Source organism: Hemibagrus wyckioides, linkage group LG18 (genome assembly GCF_019097595.1).
Source record: "Hemibagrus wyckioides isolate EC202008001 linkage group LG18, SWU_Hwy_1.0, whole genome shotgun sequence".
Classification (NCBI taxonomy): Eukaryota; Metazoa; Chordata; class Actinopteri; order Siluriformes; family Bagridae; genus Hemibagrus; species Hemibagrus wyckioides.
This window is the reverse complement of record NC_080727.1, coordinates 6,604,199-6,628,921: the sequence shown is the minus strand read 5'-3', so window position 1 is coordinate 6,628,921 and position 24,723 is coordinate 6,604,199. Positions and strand designations below refer to the sequence as shown.

The following is a 24,723-nucleotide window of genomic DNA, read 5'->3' as shown; positions in this document are numbered from 1 at the left end:
ATTGGTCTAGAGGCATAATGTGATCGCTTCATTTTCTACCTGATTCCAAAAACCTTACATTTAGCATTCAAATGATTGACATAATGATCACTAGTTATTAAATCTGCTCTTAAATCTGATCATCAAATAAGTGATTTCTTTATTCATCATTTTCCTCCTTGTCGTATCTGACAACAGAAGTTTGGTCAAAGTGCAGTTGAGCTAAATTTGAGCTTTGAAAAAGGGAAAACCACTCAATATGATCAATATTTATAGTAAATTTTTAATGCTAACCACAGTAAAGTCTCGGCAGAGACAAAGAAAATCCCACTAGAAGGAGTTTAGCTACTAGAAACAAAGCATATGGTGAAACGTTTGTCAATACCTGACCATTTTGACCACACGAACAGCCTTAAGATTAAAACCACATGTTGATGACTTTGTGCCACCAAAACAGCCCTGACTGGACTTCACAAGATGTGCTGTGGTATCTGGGACCAAGATGTTAGCATCAGATCTTTACAGTCCTGTAAGTTGTTATGTGGAGCGTCCATGGATCTGACCAACATGTTACATAGATGCTCAGATTGAGATCTTGGGAAATTGGGGTACTTAATAAACCATTCCTGAATGATTTTTGCAAGTTCAAGATCTGACTGCTGTGTAATATACAGTATGCCATCTCTTGACATGTGCCAGTGTAACGAGATAATCAATATTATTCCCTTCACCTATCAGTGGTTTTAATGTAATGGCTGATGTGTGTATATGTGTTGTTGAATATCCCATTCCAGATTTGCTCAACTTTTTGCTGCTACAATAACCTTTTCTAGAAGAATTTGCTCATTCAGCCACAAGCGAATCACTGGATTCAGGCACTGATGGCAGGTGAGGAGAGGTGGTCTGGGGTGCAGTCAGTGTTTAGCAGAGTTTAGGTCAGGGCTCTGTGCAGGATACTCCAATTTGGAGAAGACCCACCTATAGGTGTAATGGTCAAGTGTCCACATACATCGATCAAGCATAACATTATGAGCACTGACAGGTGAAATGAATAAGACTGATTATCTCCTCATCATGGCACCTGTTAGTGGGTGGGATATATTAGGCAGCAAGTGAACATTTTGGCCTCAAAGTTGATGTGTTAGAAGCAGGAAAAATGGACAAGTGTAAGGATTTGAGGGAGTTTGACATGATCCGAATTGTGATGGCTAGACCACTGGATCAGAGCATCTCCAGAACTGCAGCTCTTGTGGGGTGTTCCTGGTCTGCAGTGGTCAGAATCTATCAAAACTATCCTTTAAGTCCTGTACGTTGCAAGGTGGGGTGCATGGAGGCAGCAAAAGGGGGACCAACACAGTATTAGGCATGTGGTCATAATGTTATGCCTGATCAGTGTACTTTGGCCATACAGGGTATTTAATCCAACACAGTTACCTTTTATCCTTGTTTATGAAAGCAGGTGCATCTCTGCTGTTTGTGACAGCACAGACAGATGTGCAATCTTTTGGGACATTCAAAAAGAAAACACACACACACACGAAGTAAAGCAGCCAGGAAAAGACAGAACATTTCTAAATCTAAATAATAAAAAAAAAAGGGTTTTAAATGAACTGCCACAACATGACCAAAATACACAGAAGTGACGTAATATGGATACATTATTTGAAATATATAGGATATACAGATGGTGTTCGAACTGATACCAATACGAATATGAACAGGAGATGCTTTTTATTTTTTCTTTGCCATAAAAATTCTCAAAACATCTGGGTGAATTGAATGCATCAGGACTGGGATCGCACATGATGCAAAAAAAAAAAAACTTGTACAGAGAGAAGGCACCCAACTTTCTGTTATGAATGAAGACAGAGATACAGATATTTGAAGTACTAACCTCACAAACACAGATAGTGTCACCCCTGATACACCAGTATGACTAGGGAATACATTCTCCGTCTTGTAATATCAGGCATTTATTTTATTAGATAAGTGCCCTGCCTTCCATCTCGGTCAGGAAACCTAAAAAAAAACAAAAAACAAAAAAAAAAAAACACAACAGCCTGCATAAGCAGCTTTGATCAAAATAAATAGCAACGTGGAGAACAGACAGTGATCGAAGACCTTAGCGTTTCCATTAGGCCGTGTGCCCACTGACTTTCCTCAGTACTCAGACATTCATCTCCATAATTAGCGCTGTGCGCGCGCGGCTCCTGACGTATGCTATGTCGGGAAACATGGATCCTCCACGCTCCTGCTGTAAATAGTGCATTTTTAAAGAGTTCACATGATTGTTAATATATCGGCATTATAAATGTCTGCTATGGATATTTTTACAGGTCAGAATGAAGAGACTAGAGGAATATATATATATAGGATCAATTTCCATTAAGAGACCAAAAGATGAGTTAATTGCACTTTATTAGTAATTAGGTGTCTGATATTTTGACACCTTATTTGAAATCCAGACTGAACCATTTGGAAGTAAATGTCAGAGATGCTTTTAAACGTTGTGACTAACGCCGCACGCAGACTTACTGCGACAATTTAAAAATGTCAAAGTGACCACGAGTGCATAATTAAGGCGGTGTAATTAAGTGTCTTTTCCGTGCACGTCTTCAGTCGTTAGAGTTACATCACAGTGTATTAGAAACAAACAAATACAAACAAAAAACTAGTCTGTTAGTGTAGAAGTCTGGACTCAGTGATAGGAAGGAATCAGAGGTGAATGCTCTCATTGTGGTTACTTGGATCAAGGAATAGCAGACGGAGAAAAGGCACTGCTGAACACATAAAACGTCGAACAAAACTGTAGAAAAACATTGCATTGATAGGCTTGGTTTTGGAATGTACATAGAGTCATTCTCCAGCATACTTCACATTGCGTTTAGACGGTGGACAAGCTACAGGTCTGACTAGACAGTGGTCACTCTTAAACGAAGGTCAGCACTGAGGCGTCTGTGCTTTTGACTGCTGCATATTTATACTGTAGTGGTGGAACATTCTGCTCCGATATCCGGTTACAAAGTGCCGAGTGAGCAGTCTTAGTGAAAGTTCTCTCCTTTCATTCGTGCTTTAAGGATAAATGATTCACAGTGATGGGGTCCCACAAATCTCCTGTTACTCGCTTCACAGACACGGCACTTGTTATAATCATAACACAAGATCAAACCTGCCCATGCTCATCTGATATAAGTCCCGTTATAATTATTAACACATTCGATACTGTAGGGACATTTTCACACATTGAACAGAAAAAACAAGTCTTGAGTACTGCTTTTTGGTTCTGTTACAGGTCACAGGTCATGACTGAGCGGTCACTCTTCTTGCACCTTTCTGGCTCTGACAGTTGGAGGATTGTGAGGGCTTGTAGTGTGCTGTGGCTGAGAAGAACCTACTCCATTCATGTCATCGGAACTGATATGATTGTGAACTTTGTCCTGCTCTTCATCCTGAAAGAGAGTGTGTGTTATTAAATGGCAGCAAATAAAGTATGGGAGTATAAGATTTAAGGTTTTATAATCATATTTATTCTTTTTTTAAATATTTTATTTATTACCTGTTTAATTAAACAAATTTGCTTTTAGACTGTTAACTCAATCAGTGGAGAAAGTTTTAAAGCAATTTTCTCCCTTTTAATGAGACTTTTTTTAAAAAAATGCTAGAATTTTATTTGTGGGCGAGAAAATTTTATATGTTTTGGTGACTCTGGATCCCCATCTTTTTTTTAGTAAATTAATTTTTTTAGATTAATCCACAGAAGTAAGCATATAAAACGTGTACTTTCTATAATCGAGTCAAAAAAAAATGATACTGAACTAAAACAAGCCGAATATGAATTAAATTTCTAAATTAAATGACAATAAACAGTTATCAGGCATAACATTATGACCACCTGCCTAATATTGTGTTGGTCCCTCTTTTGCTGCCAAAACAGAACTGACCCATCGAGGCACGGACTCCACTAGATCCCTGAAGGTGTGCTGTGGTATCTGGCACCAAGATGTTAGCAGCAGATCCTTTAACTCCTTAAAGGATCATTTAAAGGATAGCTACTGACCACTGCAGACCCCACAATAGCTGCAGTTTTGGAGATGCTCTGATCCAGTCGTCCGGTCATCACAATTTAACCCTTGTCAAACTCGCTCAAATCCTTACGCTTGTCCATTTTTCCTGCTTCTAACACATCAACCTTGAGGACAAAATGTTCACTTGCTGCCTAATATATCCCACCCATGATGAGAAGTGTTATTCACTTGACCCGTCACTGCTCATAATGTTATGCCTGATTGGTGTACTGCACATTTAGTCAAAAAGTACGTCTACAAGTAGAACATCAACTGCATGTGCACAATTTTTTAAACACTTGATTTCCTTCAACAGGGAATTATGTTCATCCAGCAGTAATGTCATCTATTTTAAGCATTGTGTGTTTTCAGCCCGTAGAGGCAACAGCAGACTTATTCAGGTGCAAAAGAGTGTCTGTGTGTAAATTGAGGTTGTAGATATACACCGTATCAGCAGTCAGCTCCTCCTCTGTGTGCTCACTGCAGTAGTTGGTGGGCTCCATGTCAGACAGAGCACTTCCCACCAGCTCCTCCTCATAATCAGTGTGATATTCTGACTCCTCTGAGAGAGGGATTGGTAGAAAGAAAGAGAGAGAGAGAGAGAGAGAGAGAGAGAGAGAGAGGCTATTTAGAAGCTATTTAGCCATTTGATCTTTTATAATATATATAATCAAATGTGATGCTGTCACATTCTTCATTCAGTGCAGATCAACTTGCTGTGCAGTTTACTATCTCAGCAGAGACGTGCCAAAACCCTTAAAACAGTCTGTTAAAAAGCACTATCAACGCTTGAATGTCTCTCATACATTATCCCAATCTCTCTTTCTCTCTCTCTCTTACTTACCACCAATTGGTGCTTGTTTGACAGGTTCAATGCGAGACACAATCTCTGCCAGGTCAGTGAAGGAAGCGTTCGGACAAGTCACCATCTAAAAGAAAGACCATATGATCCAATCAAAACAAGCTAAAGAGTCCACAGCATAGTGGAAGTGGTGATTCCAGCACTTCTCCTAAGCTTCACATTGTAGATCTGAGCAAGAAGTGAATTTTTTTTTTTCCCCTACATTTTATGAATTTGACTGACTTTTTTATAATCCAAAGTGACTTATCCCTGAGACGGTATATTTGCTGCACAGTGGAGAGCTTAATGGCCTCGTTCACCTGCTCAACAGTGACAGATTTGCGATAGAGGGATCATGACCTTATGGGCAGATATGTCATATGTATCTGTAAATGCCACTTCTTTTTAAAGAAAAAGAGGCATTGTTCTTGTATAGTGGTGCCTGCTGGCATATAACACAGCACATTTTGCCTTCACAGTCATGGCTGTGGCAGGAGAACGGAGAGGTCTTGTGCCCGATCTCAGTAGCCAGGGCCATCACCAAGGCAACGTCTCACCGTCCAGAGAACAGCTAACATCAGATGAATGGAAAGTTTTAAGGCTATTCTAAACAGGAAATTGAGGAGGAAAAAACAAAAATACTTTTATAGTGTTTTAAGAGCGTAAACATGATCATTTACTCACATTGTTGCTGTGGGTGTTGTGGAACTCCTCCTGGCGTCTGTCTTTCAGCATCTTCTCCACCACTCCGCTCCTGCACCACACGTCAAACACGGTCTTCCCGTGCTGGTAGCCCACCTCCTGTCAACACAACCGGAACACATATAGTAGCTCACAGCTTTTCTAGCCAACACTATAATTGGGACACACTGATACGGACACTGAGATTGGGTATTAGCCTAATACTGCTCTCATGTACTCATACCCTTAAAAATGGCTCTGACGGCAATATCAGATACGACATGGCTGTATGTGATTTGTGCCCTGGTGCACTAAATATACAAATAACATGAGATGACAGTGATGTGGCCATATTTCTATGTGATAAAAGCAGACAATAAAAAGCACCTTTACACGAGTAGGTCACACTTTACCACACTGTTCATGAAAACAAGGGATTCTGCCACAATGAAAACAAAATCATAAGTTAGTTAACAGCTGTACAGAGTTGAAACAAAACCACTACACTCCTTCTTGAATTAAGGTAACCACTTCACTTACAAGCAGCTCATTACCATCTGTAGAACAAGCCTAGTAGCCCAAGCGCTTTAACACACACATGGGCGCTGTTTTAACCCACAACCAGATATATACAAAATATTCAGTGATGCTCTTGATCGCTAAATACCCCCTTATTTTAGTATCAGCCTCGGAATTAACGAGCACCAAAAACCATGTACTTATGCTGAAAGCCGCGACTTCAATGCATCCCTAATTCTCACTACTTCAGAGTGAAGAAAATGTCGCCTAAGAGAGAACGAGGGGCTTAAAGTGAAAGGAATGAGACAAATGTATGTGATTGGGTAGAAAGGAAAAGTAGAACTTCACTCAGGAAGGCACTCACAGCAATCTCATCGAACTTCCCAAACTCCAGAGTGCGATATCTGTCGATGGGAGGTCTGATATATTCGCAATAATCACTGTTCTTGACGGATTCCAGCTGTCTCACACAGCACACGTACGCTAGCCGGGTCTGGATCTCGGCCATGTTCAACACCTAAACATGCACAAAAGCGTAAGCCTGTGAAATGAGTGGCCGCTTCAATTTTATTTTACACTTTGCTGAAATGTAATTCCCCCTACTTTGACTTTCTCTGCCAGAGGGTTGAGCCGTTTCCATAGCAGCCACCAGCCAGACAGGGCATCTCCATAGTTGGTTAGATTGGTTTCGTCTTGGCTGCCCACATCAATGGCTATCACAACTTTAGCTCCCATGGACCGCGCCACGTCCGCTGAAACACAGGAGGGGGAGAAAATTTTTTAAAAAATCAATAGAGCACACAATACCAAGGGCAGACTGCAACAGAGGACATCTTTCAGCTGAGTTCAAATTAAATAAAGACTAAACTATGAAACACAGTGTCAGTGACATTTAACACAATCAAGAAATAACTCAATAATGTCCTAACACAATTCCCAGCAAAGCCTTCATTTGTAATTTTGGACATTTAATGCCAGAAATAAATGATGCAATAACACCACACGCATTAACACATTTAAACATATAGGAATAGGAGAGGCAAACCTGGCAGGTTGTTGATATAACCTCCATCCATTAAAAGGTGGCCGTCTTTAGGGTCACACAGAGGAGGAAGATAACCAGACAAAGACATGCTGGCACGAACATAACGCCACAGAGAGCCTGGAAAACAGGACGGGGTATAAAGATCATGATAGGACGCTCGATAAAAACAGCGTGGGTGGCAAAGTGGAAGACAAACTAGCAGGGTTCTAACCAACCATCAGTGTGCACTCTCATGGTAGAAGCAGTGATGTCAGTGGTGATGTTGAAATAAGGGATCCACAGATCCTGCAGAGGATCAAACAGGATAAAGAAGTAAATTAGTCAGGTTAATACCAAGCATATTGCTAGAACTGGGAGCATGCCTGAAGCATACCTCGATTTGCTTATTTTTGAAGACACCGTTGATGCTGGAGTTAAAGGATGCCCCAGAAAACATGGAGGTGATGGGGTAGGTTAGATCCAAAATCTTTTTGAAAACTGATGTCATCTCCTTTAAATGCAAGAGAAAGAGTAGAGACAGGGCATAAACACACATATCCTCAAATTGGGGTCGCTCAAGCTTGGCCACTATTTATTTATTTATTTGTTTGTTTGTTTGTGTATTTTAATTTAATTTTTACAGTTTTGTTAACATAGTTGTCATGTTTCTTATTTGACTCAACATAATTTTATATTTATTAGCTTAACTGACTGCTCTATGTAATTGAATAAATAAAATAAAAACCGTAATAACTCAAAACCCAGCAGAGCATGATAAATAACAACGCCACCTTGAACCTAAAAAGTAATAATCAAATTTTAATAAACATGTTTTCAGTGAGTGGAAAGTTCAGGAATAAGCTCCGATAAATATCCAAAATATTACTGCACACAATTAAATAATCCAAACAACAGTTAAAAATACGTCTGTACAGGAAGCATTAATTTATTCATTGTTTGTTTGTTTATTATCGTCAAAAGGGTGTCTGACTATAGTAAAAACATTTCCCTTTATATTTGGGGGAGGAAAAAAACTAAGCACAGTTTACATTGAGTGTAAAGCATATACCTAACCCCAAACGGGATAAACTCTGTCTCCTTGTGAACAAAATTACTGGATAATCTCCTGGATATCTTCTTGTGATCATACTTACACCTTACCTAGCATGTCTAGACCTTCCAATGGCATTGTAGTAAAGCCATCTTTCCGTTTATTCTCCTTGTCTCATACATCATGCCACATGTGCAACGTATGAAGCAATTTGCTCAGCAGCTTGTGACTACACTTGGCACTACAGGTATCTTGTCCTCTAAAAACTTTCCAATCTTATGTCTAATCTTCTCTTCTACCATGGTGGATCTAAATCGATGTCAGTATCATCAGTAAGTAGTTTACAGCAGGCATGTTATGATAGGTATGGGAATAAAAATAGCAAAAAAATGTTAATAAATCACAGTTGGAACCTTCGCTACTGAGATTTAGTGCCAACAAATTCTGTAAATAAATTTTCTTTTCTAGCTCATTAAGGCGTATTTGCTTATTAGAGACCCCATAAATCACTGACCTGGATGTAGACTCTTGAACAAACTAAGCTAACTTATAATCACTGTTTATGTTTCATTTCATTTTTGCCAATAAAACCCTGTTTTTTAATTGCCAACTGGTCCGGGACCAATTCAGATCTGTGTAGTGTGGGATGTGTGTGTTCATGCATTATGTAAGTTCATACTGACCATAGCCCACTCCCTGGCTCGGATCCTCATCCTGCTGTAGCTGCGCTCCTCGGCGTACAGAGCTCCCATCATGGAACCGATAGAGGTGCCTCCCACCAGGTCTACAGGGATCCCAGCCTCTTGAAACGCTCTCAAGACACCCACCTGAGAGCAGCCCCTAACACAATAACAACATGCACTGTTTGACAGCAATCTCCGCCTCCAGAGATGTTTGACATGCTTACTTAAATTAAAACTAATGACTTTCTGATTATCGGTGCCTTGTAGGTTCAGAGTGCAACGCCTTCCTTATCTATTAAAATGCACCTCTACAAGATCACGGCTGAATACGCTGGGGTGTGAGCAGAATAACATTTACACAGAAATTCATTTAACAGGTGATCTCAAGAAAGAGATGAGGAAGAGAATAGCAAACCATTCTTTAAGCACCTTCTGCATAATTCAAAGAAATCAGGACAGACAAAGAAACTGTCAGAACAGTTAAATACTAAAAGAGAAGCCTGAGAGGAAGAAAGGAGGAGAGTCCTTATGAAAGAGCATAAAGGTCAAAATGAAACCGAGGTGAAGGGAGGCTTTGATGCAGAGCTCTTAAAGGATAGGCTTAAACTGAGAAGCGATCAGATAGGTACATCAGAAGCATTTTAAATACGTTCTGCTTGAGATGCATTAATTATCAAGACACCTCTGTCAGACTAAAGAAGGAGGTAATTACAGGGTCGTTACAGTGTCATTCTTTTGTTTATATGTATGATTAGACATGCTGTAAAATACACATTACAATGCATTTCTGTCTATTATGATGTTTTTTGTGTGACTGACACCCCCCAAAACTTCTAAGCCCCATCCCTCTGCATCACTATACTCAAACTACAGCAACCTCTGAGCATGGATCACGACTTCACTACAAATCCTAAACCTCTACTGTTACAAACACGGTACATTAATATCTCTCCTCCTGGCGTGTTTGGGACTTTATTATATATGATGGCTATCAAAGAAAGAGAAAAACATGCCATTGCTGACCAGAATTGAATGAAACATTGTTCTATTTTTGGCTCAGCTGCACAGTGGACTGTAGCCTCTGTCTCTTTTGGGTGGGGGAAAAAGAAAAGAGAGACTTGATAAATTCTGACAAATAAAGGTCATTCGCAAAAATATCTTTCTTTTTTTTTTTTTACACAGTTCATACGAAACGGAGTGCAAGTTCATTTTTTGTGATATTTTTAGACTAGGTTATCATTCCATGAATTTTGGTAAATAGTAATACAGCCTCAGGGGATCATATTTTAGGTAAGGGAGGGTAAAATTGTGTGAATTTTAATTTTTTACTGGACCTTCTTAACATAACAGTGTGAATTCTGCTCTTAAAGGTGAATAATTACCTGGCTCCTCCACCTCCCAGTACCAAAGCGATGGCGTTGCCAGTCAGGACTCGTGCCAGACGGGAGAAATCGGAGTGGCGGTCTGCAGGTTTTTGGAACACACGCTGGTACATCTCTCTCTGAAAGGAAACGCAAAAACGCCTGAGCGCTATTTAAAAAACAGTTATTATATTGTTATAATATTAATAAAGCTTTAGGAAATTGACTCCAGTAAAATGTCTAAACAAAAGTGTCAGTCTTATGTTAAACCGTTTTTTTTTGCAATACATGTGTGTGTGTGTTACCAGTTTGGGCAGGCTCCTCTTAGAGAAGACCCTACGTGGGCAGGAGAGATGCAGGTGTCTGGAGATCCAGCTGCGCATGTTGAGCCACTCAACAGTTCCCGTGGGTGGAGGCCCATCCTCCCGATGCAGCAAAACCAGCTGTTTCTGAGCTCTCACTGCACTTCCTTCCAGCATCTGCTCCAGCTAGAAACACAGGAAGAATGTGACTTCCACGGTTTACACAGACTGGATTCTAGGTCCGAGTTCAGAGACAACAAAATCCTGTTTCTTACTGCGAGTGATTTCATTTGTGTGTCTAAATATTGATCTATGCTTAAGGCTTGTGTTGTTTTCCTTTCCAAATCACTTTCTCTACGGACCACTACTTCCATAATTACATGCTCATTTCACTATAACCAAGATTTAACGACACTGCTATGAGGGTTCACATGGTTCATATGAAGGTCCTTTTGGAATTATTTTCATTTTCAGCACAGTTGTCGCACACAAGCGGTGCGAATCATGTAGTGAGATGAAATGATCCTGGATGCTTTCACTCTGTTGACAGCAAGTTCAAGTCCCAACTGATTATACACAGCCATCCATGGCCAGGATACAAGAGAGCAAAACTGACCATGATCTTTGGATCTCTCACAATGAAACTAACCAGTCATGGAGGCTATCTGTGAGCTCATGTACGTTGAATAGGATAGCTATCACTTATCTCTGAGTGTGTTATGCCGGCTGGTTAATCTTCATCTCAAATATAAAGATGTTTAAAAATCATGATGTATAATTGTTGGTCTTCAGGACAGAGGGATCTATGTGCTTTCTCGGCCACATGACGAGCGGTATTTTTTGTTGTCTCATTAACTCAGGGTTGCAGGGAGAAGAGCATGGACATTAATAATGTGGTCTGGGTAATTTCTGTAAACTGTACCTCCCCCACTGCTGGGTCCTGCTCCCCAAGCCCAACGATGATGATGCAGTCAGCCTGGCGGATACAGCGCTGGGTCCAGGGTGTGAGAGAGCTGTCAGTTTGGTACAGGACAATACGATGTATATCCTCTTGCTGGCCCAGCCAACTCGACAACCTGTACTCGTGCACACTGGGGGAAAAGAATACATCAAAGTTTCATTCATATTGTCAGGGCAAACAAACAAAAACATAAAAACTCAGGAAGTCCAAAACAAACACAAGCCCACCCTTCAGTGACAATACAAAAGCCACACTCCTACACTGAAGGACAAGAAGATTAGCAGGCAATGTTGGTGATCCAAACAGTATTTTTTGCTACTTAGCACACAGCTGCATCTACAGACCTGTCCAAAGCTGCAGAACCCAGTCTCTGTTTAATGATGTCACTGTTCAGGAGGAGAGTGGGACCTAGAGCAGTTAATAAAAAAAAAATAAAAAAAATCAAGCATGTATTGTAATCATTTTCAAGCCACATTATTCATACTTAGCCAACAGACTCTGGAGTGAATACTTAAGCGACAGACACAATGCAGACAAGGCATGCATGAAAATCCTTCTCACAGGAAAGCCTCATTAGGTATAAATGAAATGCTGAAACACTAACAGCTCAAGCAATCATACTGAGCTCAAGAACTCTGCCCAGCTGAATGTAAATGAAGAGGCATGCTTTTCGTACCGATAGCGATGAGAGAATGCTGCAGCTCCAGGGTGAACGCGGTCAGAGGAACGTCCTCAGATACGGGCAACACAGCCACGGTGGACAGGTTCGAGGCAGGGTTGCCAGCATCCCACTTACTGCTCGGGGTGTGTAGAGACAGATTACGGGCTGAAAACCACAGGAGTGATCATCACATCAGAGCATACTCATGTTTCAGAACTAGCTTGTATCCTCAGTAAATTTACTTATTAATTAATCCTTGAATAATAGGCGTCAAATCTCAAATAGCTATAATATTCAATCGGACACGCTACAGGCATACCTGATAAAGGCCCGTTAACCTGCTGAAGGATCTTCTGCCCGAGCAGATGAATGAGTCGTGTGACTACCTACGAACACCATACAGAGACGGTTTGTGAATTAAAGGATGAAAAGTGTAAATGAGGTCATGCTCCAGAAGATTAGATGTCTAGTGGATCAGACACCTGAGGGAACTTCCTCTTGATGGAGCTGAGTGCTCCCTCCGGCAGTTTGGCTAGCTCCGAGTCTCTTACAGCATGCACTGTAGTGGCTCTGTTCTGATGGGTCAGTGCCTCCACCTGTGCAGACACACACACACACACACACTCAATACTATATTCTATACGTGTATACCTCTGTACCAAATGTAATGTCTCTTAAAAGGTTACAATTGTGAATTAACAACACATCATTTCTTCATATACTAATACAAGATTAAAAATAAGTATAAAGGTATCCAAACACTTTACTTCTAGTTCTAGAAAGTATTCTTTCTATATTACCGACAGATACCGACCCGCTACATAAAAATGTTGTGCGTCTCTATTTATTTAATTTGGGGTTAAATACCATGTGCAACTAAATCATAAACATGAACTGAGTGCATGGCAGCAGTAACTAAACAGCCCATTTATTTGACCGATTATGTTTAGGCTGAGATTTTGCTCAGCAAATCTTAGCTCATAAAGCTTTTACCCCACTAAAATGTATATTTTATTCATTTAAATCATACTGGCATTTCTTATATGAAATAAGAAATATGGTGCCTGTGCAAATGACGACAACTCCAGACTCTCAAAAATAAGTAAACAGCTTTATTAAATCTTCTCCCATGACGTAGAACATGGCTATATTTGGAACTACACATTAGGAGCCTTGTGACTCTTGACAAAGCATTTACGCCAACCTTGTAACCATGGCATCAGCATGGACAGGTATTCTTAGTAGCATGGGCATCACCACGGAGACGCACAAGCCTCTAACCAATCAGAAGGAAGAGGGTATGTATAGCAAAGCGGGGAAAATATCACCCAGAAAAATAAAGCATTACCTAGTACTCTGTCAAGGAGCAAAGACTTTAAAAATAGAGGCAGGGAGATAAGCAATCCATTTTAAGGAATAATTCAGCTACACTGTGAGACCAAAGAAGAGAGAGAGAGAGAGAGAGAGAGAGAGAGAGAGAGATGCCTGAAGCACTGTTCTCATGGCTGTGTTCTACTAAGAGAGAGCTGAACTTTTCCACTTGCTTCTTTCCTTCGCTAAATCCAAGTTTTAATTAATCTGCATAAGAGATGTGTGATGCTCACCACTCCGATTAGATCTCCTCTGCCATACTCCCCACTCAGTTCCTTCTTCCCATCCTCCTTCAAAATGACCGAACGTAAGCGTCCACTCAGCACTATAAAGGTACTGTCAGACTTATCACCTTGCCTGGAAAAAAACAAAACAAAAAAACATAAGAAACATTTATCAGTATCATTTCCATGTACCGACATCCAATACTATGTAATATAATTTGTTTGTACGCTGCCACACTAACGTACAGACGACACAATATCACAGCAATCTGGAGACATTTTACGATTGACGATGGCAATCAAAGCAGACTGTAAACTGTGCTCTTGTGCAAATATTTAGAGGAGGAATTGCTGCAATACAAACCAGCTAATAAAACATCTCGAGGAGTTCACCGCTGCCAGTATGCAGCAGCCGAAGTGAAGAGGTGAGAAAATTAACAGGCGTGAAAATTAAAAGTTAGATGGAATATTAATAGGTTACCTGTAGACCGCTCGGCCAGCTTCCACAGCCATCCAGTCGAGCGCAAAGTCAATCTGTCTGACGAATGGGGACATCCTGCGCACTACGGTGTGGGCTACATTTAGCACAACCTTAGGTTCTGCACGCATGATTCTGGTACACAAACAAATTAGACCAATTAACTTGGTGATGAATTAGCAAAGGTTAAAAAATATGATGTTTACCTGAGCATGCACAACATGCAAGGGACATATTCAATCACGTTACTCTGTATCTGACACTAGAATTTATTTTTTGACTGACTTTCACATCTAGTGACATTTTCACATTTTCCACACGGTCAACTTTATGCAAGTTTCTGCTTTTAGCATAGTTTTACCGGCATCTCTAATGTCACCATGAAAAAATCGTGAATCGTACACCAAAGACGTTGGCACCTCTGGTGACCTTGGTTCAGGTGTAAAACCCGGAGGAAACATAGCTGGTCCACCTAAAAACGAAAAACGGTGGTCTCTCACATACTGTGGTACCAAAACCACAATGTGTGTGAGAATCTGAGCCACACCCAAGGCTTGGCATGATATAACATGGGTGGATCTTGGCATGTGTCTTGTTATTGCAAGCTTGCTAGCAAATGCTAACGAAAAGGATGTGGTAGGGCGCAGACAAGCACCTAGCTTTTTGCTTACAGTAAACAGTTTGAACTGGAAGTCACCTAAACGTTGTGTCCCACACTGATTTACAAAGTATTTTACAAACGTTCGCAAATAGAAGATAAAGGGGAAGGAGTGATACAATTTAGAAAAAAAAAAAGGGCGTGAAATGCAGTGCACGATCCATACGAACGACTGTGGCACAGTTAGGGTGTAGGGTGGAGTGTAAAAAAAAAAAAAAAAAAAAAAAAAACAACCCAAATGAGTTCATATCTGGTACATACTCGTAAAAGTGGGTTTTGGAAATGGAGAGGAAGGTACAGTCACGTTGAGTGCGCACACTGAAGATGAGTGGCTCCCCTGTGAGCACGGCGAGCTGACCCACCAGCTCACCGGGGTGAGTCACAAACAGACATGACTCCTCCTCGCGATCGATCATCCGCTGGTACACATGCAGTAAACCTGAAATCACAAACTGCACACTCACTTCCTGCAAGCCAAACACACACATACACACACACACACACACCACAAATTTATAGCTCTGACATCAGGTACATTACTGCTGTAGAAAAAAAAATCTGCTGAGGTAAACACCGGTTCCTCGGTCTCAGTGTGTAATAATGCTGCAGAATGATTATTACCTGATCTCCCTGACGTGCCACTACGGAGCCGGCTTTCACCTGATGCAGAGTCACTCTGCCCTCCAGTAGACTGGGGTCCTTAAACGCACATTAAGATGAATCATATATTTTACGACACTGAATGTAGATTGGGTGACATTTGTGAGTGTTAATGTCAAGACTGTAATGGCAAACATAATTGCACTACAGAGCAGCTTTTTTTCTCCCTGTAATCACATTTACAAACAGCATAGAAGAATGAAATAATACATATGTAGAGAAAGGACACAATAAGATTTCATAAAGATGTGGCAGAGAAACAGGACTGGGGTGATTTAGACGGTGATCCCCACCCACTCACCTGCAGTTGGATAATCCCCAACAAGTCTTTCTTGGCTGCTTGGAAGATTGCACCCACTTTATTGGGGGGGAAATCAGAGCTCCCCCGGCTGTCTGTGTAATGATATACTGCAGATGGAGCTTGATGCATGGTCACAGTCTTCTTCAGAATAGACTGGGACGTAGAAGATAGAGTAGATAAATGCATGCGTTCAATTTGATTGTATGAGGGGGAAAAAAAGAAAAGTAAGCATTACCTTATAGTGAACAGGGCTGGGAAGTGGATCATGCATGGTCACTCTTGCTCGCTCATATGCCATGTTCAGGTCGTTACCAGCTACCCCTGCTTAGACCAACATTCAGGACCAGGTTCCACGAGACAAATTAATCTTAGTCATGCAATGATAGTTCAGTCCAGGACCAAGCTTAATCTGAATATGGGATCCTGGTCCATAAATTTAAATTTAAGTGGTGCTTAAAATATTAGCTCTAACATTACAACTTTAATGTACATTGCAAAATGAAGTCTGAATCATTAACAAGCTTCGCTGTAGGAGTCATGCTGTGTGTGCTCTATTACACTCATATGATTGTCATGACACACCAAGCAAGTATTGAAACACAAAGGTAATTGTAGGTAATTAGGTAATTGATGAAACAATTGAATGAATAAACACCACCATCGGATAAGTATACTCATTTATGTCTTTCTGGGAGAACAGACTTTCTACATAATAAGCAGATGAGTTTGAGTTGAGTAAAATACGTTTCGACGGTAACAGACAGCCAACGTAGTGTGTCATGGCCCTTCTTAAGAGAGGCGATACCTGTGCTGTCCACCGGTGCCGAGACCGATCGAGGTTTCCTGATAACTGTAGACAAATTCTCCGAAGAAGCAGTTTTTGTCCCTCCATCTGGACAAAAAAAGAAAACTTTTCAGAACATGCCAGCAATGGAAATCAATTCCAGTTCATGTTTCCATCTGTGTGTATGCACCTGAGTCTGTCGAATCTGCAGGTCCTTGGCCGTAATCTTCGTCTAACGATGTGTGAAGATGGGGTCTGCGTGGGACTCGGCCCGGGCTTCCCTCAGTGATCACACTGTTGACTGCAGTCAGAGGTACGGCCTGCCTCTCCTATCAACACAAAGCATACAACAGACACTGATCATCGCGTTTTATTTCCCAGCCTTTCAGATTTCATTTTAAGACATTTCAAGACATGTATATCTTAAAGCACAACCACATGATCCAAGCCATGTGAGATATGAGGGAGTTAATCTACACTATATCAGCAGAGGATATGATCAAAACCTGCAGGAAACAATATGCTGACGGAGCCAAAAAGGCATTCCCAAGCAAACGAACAGGACAAAATTAAGGCGAAAAGGACAAACAGCTCGACCTGATCAGAGTGTTCCCCACTGCTGTGGGTTTTTTATCGGTTTCCTGGAATGAGTAGGTGAGTGACAAACTATGATCTGAGTCACAGCTAGAATGATGAAAGGGTTGAGATTGATAGTCCTGAAGGCAGTAACGCCAGTGTCCTTTAAATGAGGACTAAGGCTCCATGATCACTTTTGTTCATTCTCACTCCACTTTATAGCTGACCCACAGTCAAGTCTGACCATGACTCGGGAATTAATTCAGCATGAAATAACTTTGAACGGATGTGTGCCTATGTGCATGAGTGTGCACAAAAAGGGTGTGTGTATGTGTGATGTGTATGTGTAACTGAGAATGTGTGATTTCCACTATGACTGTACATTTTGTGCATAGCGTGTTTTAAATAACCTTGCAATTCATGACAGGAATTTTCTACACTTCAGTGGTAGAGCTAAAAAGCTGTGTGTGTGTGTGTGTGTGTGTGTTCTCTTACTGGATTAAAGAGTTCAGTGGTTAGTCCCAGGTAATTATGCAAGGCAAGGAAGGTCACTCTCTGTAGCCGAACCATGATTATCTAAAACAGTCACATATACAAAACACCAGTTACTAGAACAATCAACGATATGCATTTATTTGTTCAAGCCTCATGTCAGTACCCATTTCACCTTAAGAAGAAAAAATGGCCGGGCTGTCTGATGTCTATAACCTGCTTCTTTAGTTCTATACTACAGCTATTGGGTCATGTGCATCATGTAAACTTTATGCCTTAATCTTGCTGAAGTCAAAAGCTTCATTTAACAAACTGGTTACAAATTCACTCATAAATCATTGGCAAAACCTTGAGAAAAGAGCTTTAGGTATTCATGAAAAATCCAGTTAGTTTGGTCAGATCTCAATTGATGGGCACTAAATTCTTTGACTGTAGTAAATTACTACACAAAGACGTTTTATATACATATTACATTACAATAGCTTATTTATTTCAATTACACACAGCATGTACATTTTCTAAAACACAGTCATTCAATTAGGACACAAGAAAATCAGGATAAAAGAAAGGGTGGCCTATATAAACAAGAAGAGATAGTGTGTCTTCTTGACAGCTGATGCGCTGTAATCACTGAGCTGCATCACTAAACGATTTAACACACACCATGCTTAAAAGGTGCTCTTTCCCTGTTAAGTCTCATTTTGTTTTTGGTTTTTTTTTTAGCTTTCCTTAATTTCGCTCACTTGTTCATTGTCTCATTTCACTGTGAATCGACACGGGCGGAAGAGACATTGTTTTGAATGTCTCTTCGTCATCGCTTATCTTGTCATGGGACACATGGGATGTGGTTTAGACTGAGGATCACCACACAAACCTCATGAAATGCACACAGACTTTTTATAGAATAGTAAATGTTCTCTAATCCCACTCTCTGGTGTCACTTCGAAGAGGACGGGCTCCCTTTTTCCTTCTCTTGCGCTTGCTCATTAGGGACCTATAAATAAATCTACATCTGGATTTTCTGTAACGCTGCTTTGTGACAATGTCGACTGCTGAAAGCAAATAATAATTCTACACTACGGCTCCAGATGGAATAGTTTCAGTAAGATTCGGGCCAGTACCTGGATAACTCTCACTAGTGTTTCCGGATATTTCGCGAACACAGCCTCGAAGGCAGAGGCAGGCAAGCGCAGGATGGTGGAGCGCGCTGCTGCTCGAGCAGACACCGTCTTATACGGAGCGGGATAACCCTGCAGAACAAATCAGTAGAGGATGAGAACGAAACAGAGTGATACAGGCATTAACTTTAGTGTGCTGGCACTAAGATGAAGGGCAAAGAATACATAAGCAAAAGAGAGAGGGAGAGCGACTCACTGTGATGATGTCTAGAATGCTGAGCAGGCTGTGAACACTGTCTCCGGGCAGCACGTCCTTCACCACAGGCTCCGTGCCATCCTGAGATTTATGTTCACACAATTATGCAAACATAAATAAGACAAACTGATGGTTTTGGCGTGCGCGTGGGTCAAAGACGAAAAGAGTTTCTTACTTTTACTGGGATGTATCAAGACATCGATATTTACGCTGGGAAGAATCACTTAGACATAGATCATGCAAATCAAATCCTGCTTATAGTCCACAGGAATAGTAAATAATCCTTTCTCGATAATGTCTACCATTTAAATGCCAAGCACCTTTCTTACCTTGGACCTAAAGTCAAGTAATAACCATCTGCCAGAATTAAATATCAATATGTGACATATGTGGTGTGGGCCCTCACGTTTTCATGGATATATAGCTCTAGTCTTCCATCCTGCACCACATAGATGCTGTCATCGTTGTCTCCTGGCTTGAACAGTCCCTCGCCCTCCTGCAGCTCAATAAACACCATGTGTCGACAGAGCTCGAGAAACAGTGGTTTCTCAAAGTGACCCAGCACTCTGGTGCAAACACACACACACACCAGCACAGATGCAAAAAGAAAACCTCACAGTTAACACACGTGCTCAGCATCTTTAAGTGGGTAGCAGTCACATGATCTACGAGCGTGTTGAATTCTTGGAAGAAAAGAAGATTATAAAAATAGCAAACTGCACTGCAGTCATATCGGACCTTCGTCGAATGTGCAGGCGACGTGTTTTTCCACTGCATGACCGAAAACAAGAAGTAAGAAGAAACAGAACTTGCTTTACGCCACTATAGCTTAAGAACAGCTTCGTGACGTCAGTAAAAGTGTTCGTGTCATTAGGTTTAACAAGGTTTGGTACAGCATTGTTCTTTTGCTGAAAACCAGTTAAAGTGAATACAACTACAAGAAAAAGAGATCAATAATTAAAACCTTTTACAGGTCTACTTCTATGATGCGCTAACCAGCATAACACTAACAAATCTTTTGTGTGTGTGTGTTTTGTATCACTCATTATCTGCAGTGGTCAGAAAAGCACTTCTAGCTCCTGCCCCAGAACCATTACTTCATGTTGGTCCCAGTTGTGAGTAAATTCTATTCAACACTCAGTACTAGACTGAGAGCCAACAAAAGTGTTCTGGTGCAGTGAAAAAGCCTCCAACAAACTTCTCACCTCATTTCTATGCTAAGTTCAAACATGTCCCAAGTAGACATGAACGCTACCAAACAGTGCAAAATGTTTTGTATTGACTGGTCAGAATTACCAACCTGACATTCTTAAGCATGTAAAGCACCTCGGACGGCAAGTTGGAGTTCTGCACATCAAACTCTGTAAGATCTGCCTCCAGCAGAGAGGGAGGAGGCTCCTTGGGCTGCAGGGTTGGGGGCTCTTTCTTTATCCTCAATATCCTGCAGTTCAACAAGGAGATATCAAAACTTAGTCTTGTTTTGCACTTTCTACTTGACGTCATTATATATATATATATATATATATATATTACACACACACACATTTTATATAATACCTTCGAGCTATACTCAAGACTTTAGGTCTTTTCCGAGGGCGATGTTTAGACACGGAATTAGACAAGGGTGTAGAGGACAGAGTCTGGACCTGAAAGGAAGCAAGGGAAAATAAATTAAAAGATCACAGAGTACTGTACGTGAAATGTGTGGAAATTGTACAGACTTCCTGTAAATGACGTAATAAACAGTGCCATCTAGTGGTCAGAGGAAAGTTTCGGCCCCGCTACGGGAAAAACGGGAGTATGGGAATGTGCTGTTTATGTCTCAAAGTCAGTCTCAAAGGTGAAGAGGATTAGATTAAGATACACGACGTGACACAATCAGGATCTGTTCAAAGGCCAGGCACATACATCGAACTATGAGAACAGGGACTAACCTTTCTCATGATCTTTCTCCCGTAGAAAAGAACCTTGTCTCTTTTCCTGAAGCGGTAGCGAGGTGTACCTGTCTGCTGACCTGCAAAATACACAGCATTTACATGAATAAAACTAAAACTACATGAACTATCAACTTCGTGTTTCAACACCACTACACCACTGTCATATTCATAATTTTCATGAATTGTCCATAACAGTGTTTCTGACAGTAGAGCTGGCAGGAAATCGAGTCGCAGATTTATTTTAAAGCAGCTTCCATTATAGAAACTCATTGTAAATGCACTCTGTAAGAGTTTCACGGCAGAACTGAGGTGCTTGCACTTTACAGCTTCTTGACAACATTGGGGATGAAACAAAAGCTGCCATAAACATAAGTGATAACAGGAAATAACTTTAGATGCAGATGTGTCACAACATGAATAGTGGCCAAAAGGGGACTTTGGTCTCTAGAACGCACTTTGTGCTCTTAACTTCGGTGCATCACACAATCACACTGTTGATAATTTTTCTCTAACAGCACACCCTGTAGTGTTTTATTCCTTACTGGGCATTCATAACACTGAGCACAAAGAGTTATACTGGTTAATAGAGGGCACATACATGTTATGATAAGAACCCTGTTTGGGTCAGAATTGCAGGCAAAAGTGGTGGAAAGCTCCAGATTTAAACATACCCGCTAACTTGTATCTGCGGTAGAGGAAGAGCACAGAGACGCCTATAAGGAACACTGCCACCACGGCCCCGATCAGCATGCCTGTCAGCTGCAGCATAGAGAAATGCACATGAGACATAATCTAGTCAAAGTGTCACATCCTGTAGAAAACAATGCTGTGGTTTGGCCTTATGACTAATCTAAAAGCTGCAGCACTAATGTTCATTTTTTTGTGGTGTACATTCAACAGAATAAAAAGAACAGGTAAGAGTAGGTTTGAAATGGGGGACTCTGTGTGAAGTACCATTGTAGTCTGCATCCTCTCCTCCATAAACTGCTGCACACGGGCACGAATGTCAATTCCAGTGGACATAACCTGAAGCAAAACACAACATGAACACACACATCACAATTTTGTCTTTAAATTGTGACCTGTGTATAACAAGGTTGAACGAAACATACACTACATTGCCAGAAGTTTTGGGACACCTCTCCAAATCATTTCATTCAGGGGTTGGGCTTGGCACCTTAGTTCCAGTGAAAGGAACTCTTAATGCTTCAGAGTACCAAGACAAGTTGGCCCTACCTTTGCAGCTATAACAGCTTCAACTCTTCTGAGAAGGCTTTCCACAAGGTTTAGGAGTGTGTTTATGGGAATTTTTGACCATTCCTCTAAAAGTGCAATTGTGAGACCAGACACTGATGTTGGAGGAGAAGGCCTGGCTCGCAGTCTCCGCTCTAATTCATCACAAAAGTGTTCTCTGTGCAGGCCAGTCAAGTTCCTCCACACCAAAGTCGCTCATCCATGTTTTTATGGACCTTACTTTGTGCACTGGTGCACAGTCATGTTGGAACAGGAAAATCTTCAAATAAGTGATATATTGTGTATTTTCTTAGAGATCTTAGAGATTACATTCTTAAAAATATGCTGAAAAGTGATCACTGGTGCTCTTAGAAGGCTTAGAAGGTATTTCAGTGCTTAGCTTGTTACCATTTATTCATCACTGGATGAGATTAAGAGATTACTTAATAACAAACAGCCTCACAGAACCGTATAAAACTAAAGAGTGTTTAATCTCAGAGAACAATACAGTTCTAGCCGTATTTGGTCTCTTATTAAAAAAATGAACTTAACCGCCTCAGAATTATGATAATGCATATCTGAAGTAACATCAGCATACAGACCTCGTTGAGTTGTGTAGGAATATTTCAGTCCTTTAGGGTTTTTCTAGCTGGAATTTCAAAACTTTTTTCAGCATGGCTCTTAAAATAGCGAGGTCATGAAATGTGAACAATCTGATTCTAATCTTCTAATCCCTTTCAAAGCACCGGAGACGTCTTTGAAGCCAAACAAAGTTGTCTTTCAGTAAAGTAATCTTCCTCAAACGTGCTATTGCTTAGCTCAGGCAGTTTCCTTCCTGATTTCCTGAGATGGGGGAGAGGGTTTTAGCACCTGCTCATGAAAAAGGACGCTTCTCACATTTGCTCGTACAACTACTTTATACACTGATCAGGCATAACATTATGAGCACTGACAGGTGAAGTGAATAACACTGATCATCTCCTCATCATGGCACCAGTTAGTGGGTGGGATATATTTGACAGCAAGTGAACATTTTGTCCTTAACATTGATGTGTTAGAAGCTGGAAAAAATGGGCAAGCATAAGGATTTGAGCGAGTTTGATAAGGGCCAAATTTTGATGCATAGACGACTGGATCAGAGCATCTCCAAAGCTCCAAAAACATACATTATATATATATACACACACACAATACATACGAATAAAAATTTTTTTATTACTCCAGCTTTAAAATGTAGAAATATAGACTAAAGACTAAAGGGCGTAGGTAACTAAAGTTAACTGAAGTATTAAAAAAAAAAGTATTTTTTTACTTCATTTTTAAATGAAGTAAAAAAAAATAATTAAAAAATAAATTTAATTAATTAATTATAATAAAAATTAATTTTTTAAAAATAAAATAATTAATTATAATATAAATAAATAAATAAATAAATAAATATAATATATTAGCTTTAAAATGTAGAAGTGTAGACTAAAGGGCGTAGCTAAATAACGTTAACTGAGGTATTTAAAAAAATAAATAAATAAAAAATAAAATAAAATAAATTAATTATAAATAAAAATAAATAAATAATGAAATAAAATAATTAATTATAATATAAATAAATAAATAAATAAATAAATAAATAAATAATATAAAAAAAAACATGCAAAATTCACACAATAAATTGATTATTTTTATTTTAAAAGATTTTTTTAAAAACAGTCACTTACTGGAAATGCACAGGATGCGCCATATCCATCCATTTCTACAAACAGGGATTCAAAACAAGACCATCTGTCATTTTCGTATAGCTTTAATTAGCTTTACAGCATATTACAGCTGATATTAGACTCAATATGCTATCTCAATATGCTAATTAATTCACGATACGCAAACACTAAATGAGTTCATTTGTGTTACAGTAAGCTTAACGAATAATCCAACATCTGTCTTGAGAATAAAACACAAACATACAGAAGTAGCTAGCTGTGGAGCTTCAGATAAACCTAACGACCGTATCGTTAGCTCCCTGTATATCGTTAGCTCTTCGACCAAAAAAGGATTAAATTGCACTTACCAATGCAAAGACGTTACACAGTAAATGTCTACATTGAAAGTAACTGCTAACTTCTTGTAAACTTTTATAAATCCTTCACTTCATTGTTAAACTTCACCCACTTCAGGGCTTCGCACTACTGCTGTTTACTTCAGCTGTCAGAAACATTACAGTGTTCGCTCTCGCTATTGGCTGGTTAACGTATGAACAAGCCAATCAGAAACGTTGTTGTTTACTAGTTGCTGATATTTTTCTTTCCCACTCCATTTTGAACCAAGCCCGTTAAAAACCATAGGCGGTCGGGTTTCACGAATACAGGTGGGATGTAAAAGCTCACAACAACCCGAACCACCATGAGGCATTCTTAAACGTTATAATCCACAAACATAAAGTTTGCTCATAAAGATAAATGAAGCTTCCAACTTTATCTGTTTGTAATTTTGAACAAAGTTCAACTGACGCCATTT

General features: G+C 40.1%; 1 protein-coding gene across 1 annotated transcript; it reads right to left on the bottom strand.

Moving 5' to 3' along the window:
* Positions 1-1,693: 1,693 nt before the first annotated feature.
* Positions 1,694-24,436, bottom strand: pnpla7a (patatin-like phospholipase domain containing 7a). The gene is made up of 36 exons (XM_058416280.1): positions 24,278-24,436; positions 23,931-23,965; positions 21,937-22,008; positions 21,654-21,741; positions 20,980-21,059; positions 20,603-20,691; positions 20,346-20,486; positions 19,452-19,611; positions 19,046-19,126; positions 18,793-18,921; positions 17,675-17,755; positions 16,794-16,932; positions 16,625-16,711; positions 16,055-16,143; positions 15,820-15,972; positions 15,480-15,557; positions 15,120-15,325; positions 14,204-14,335; positions 13,732-13,855; positions 12,610-12,723; positions 12,447-12,513; positions 12,143-12,292; positions 11,811-11,874; positions 11,428-11,596; positions 10,509-10,691; positions 10,225-10,343; positions 8,843-8,999; positions 7,503-7,619; positions 7,345-7,414; positions 7,130-7,246; positions 6,688-6,836; positions 6,449-6,601; positions 5,569-5,685; positions 4,888-4,972; positions 4,490-4,605; positions 1,694-3,428 (listed from the first exon to the last, which is right to left on the bottom strand). The coding sequence occupies exons 2-36, from the start codon at positions 23,961-23,963 to the stop codon at positions 3,294-3,296; spliced, it is 4,044 nt and encodes a 1,347-aa protein (XP_058272263.1). The 5' UTR covers positions 23,964-23,965; positions 24,278-24,436; the 3' UTR covers positions 1,694-3,293.
* Between the last annotated feature and the right edge of the window lie 287 nt (positions 24,437-24,723).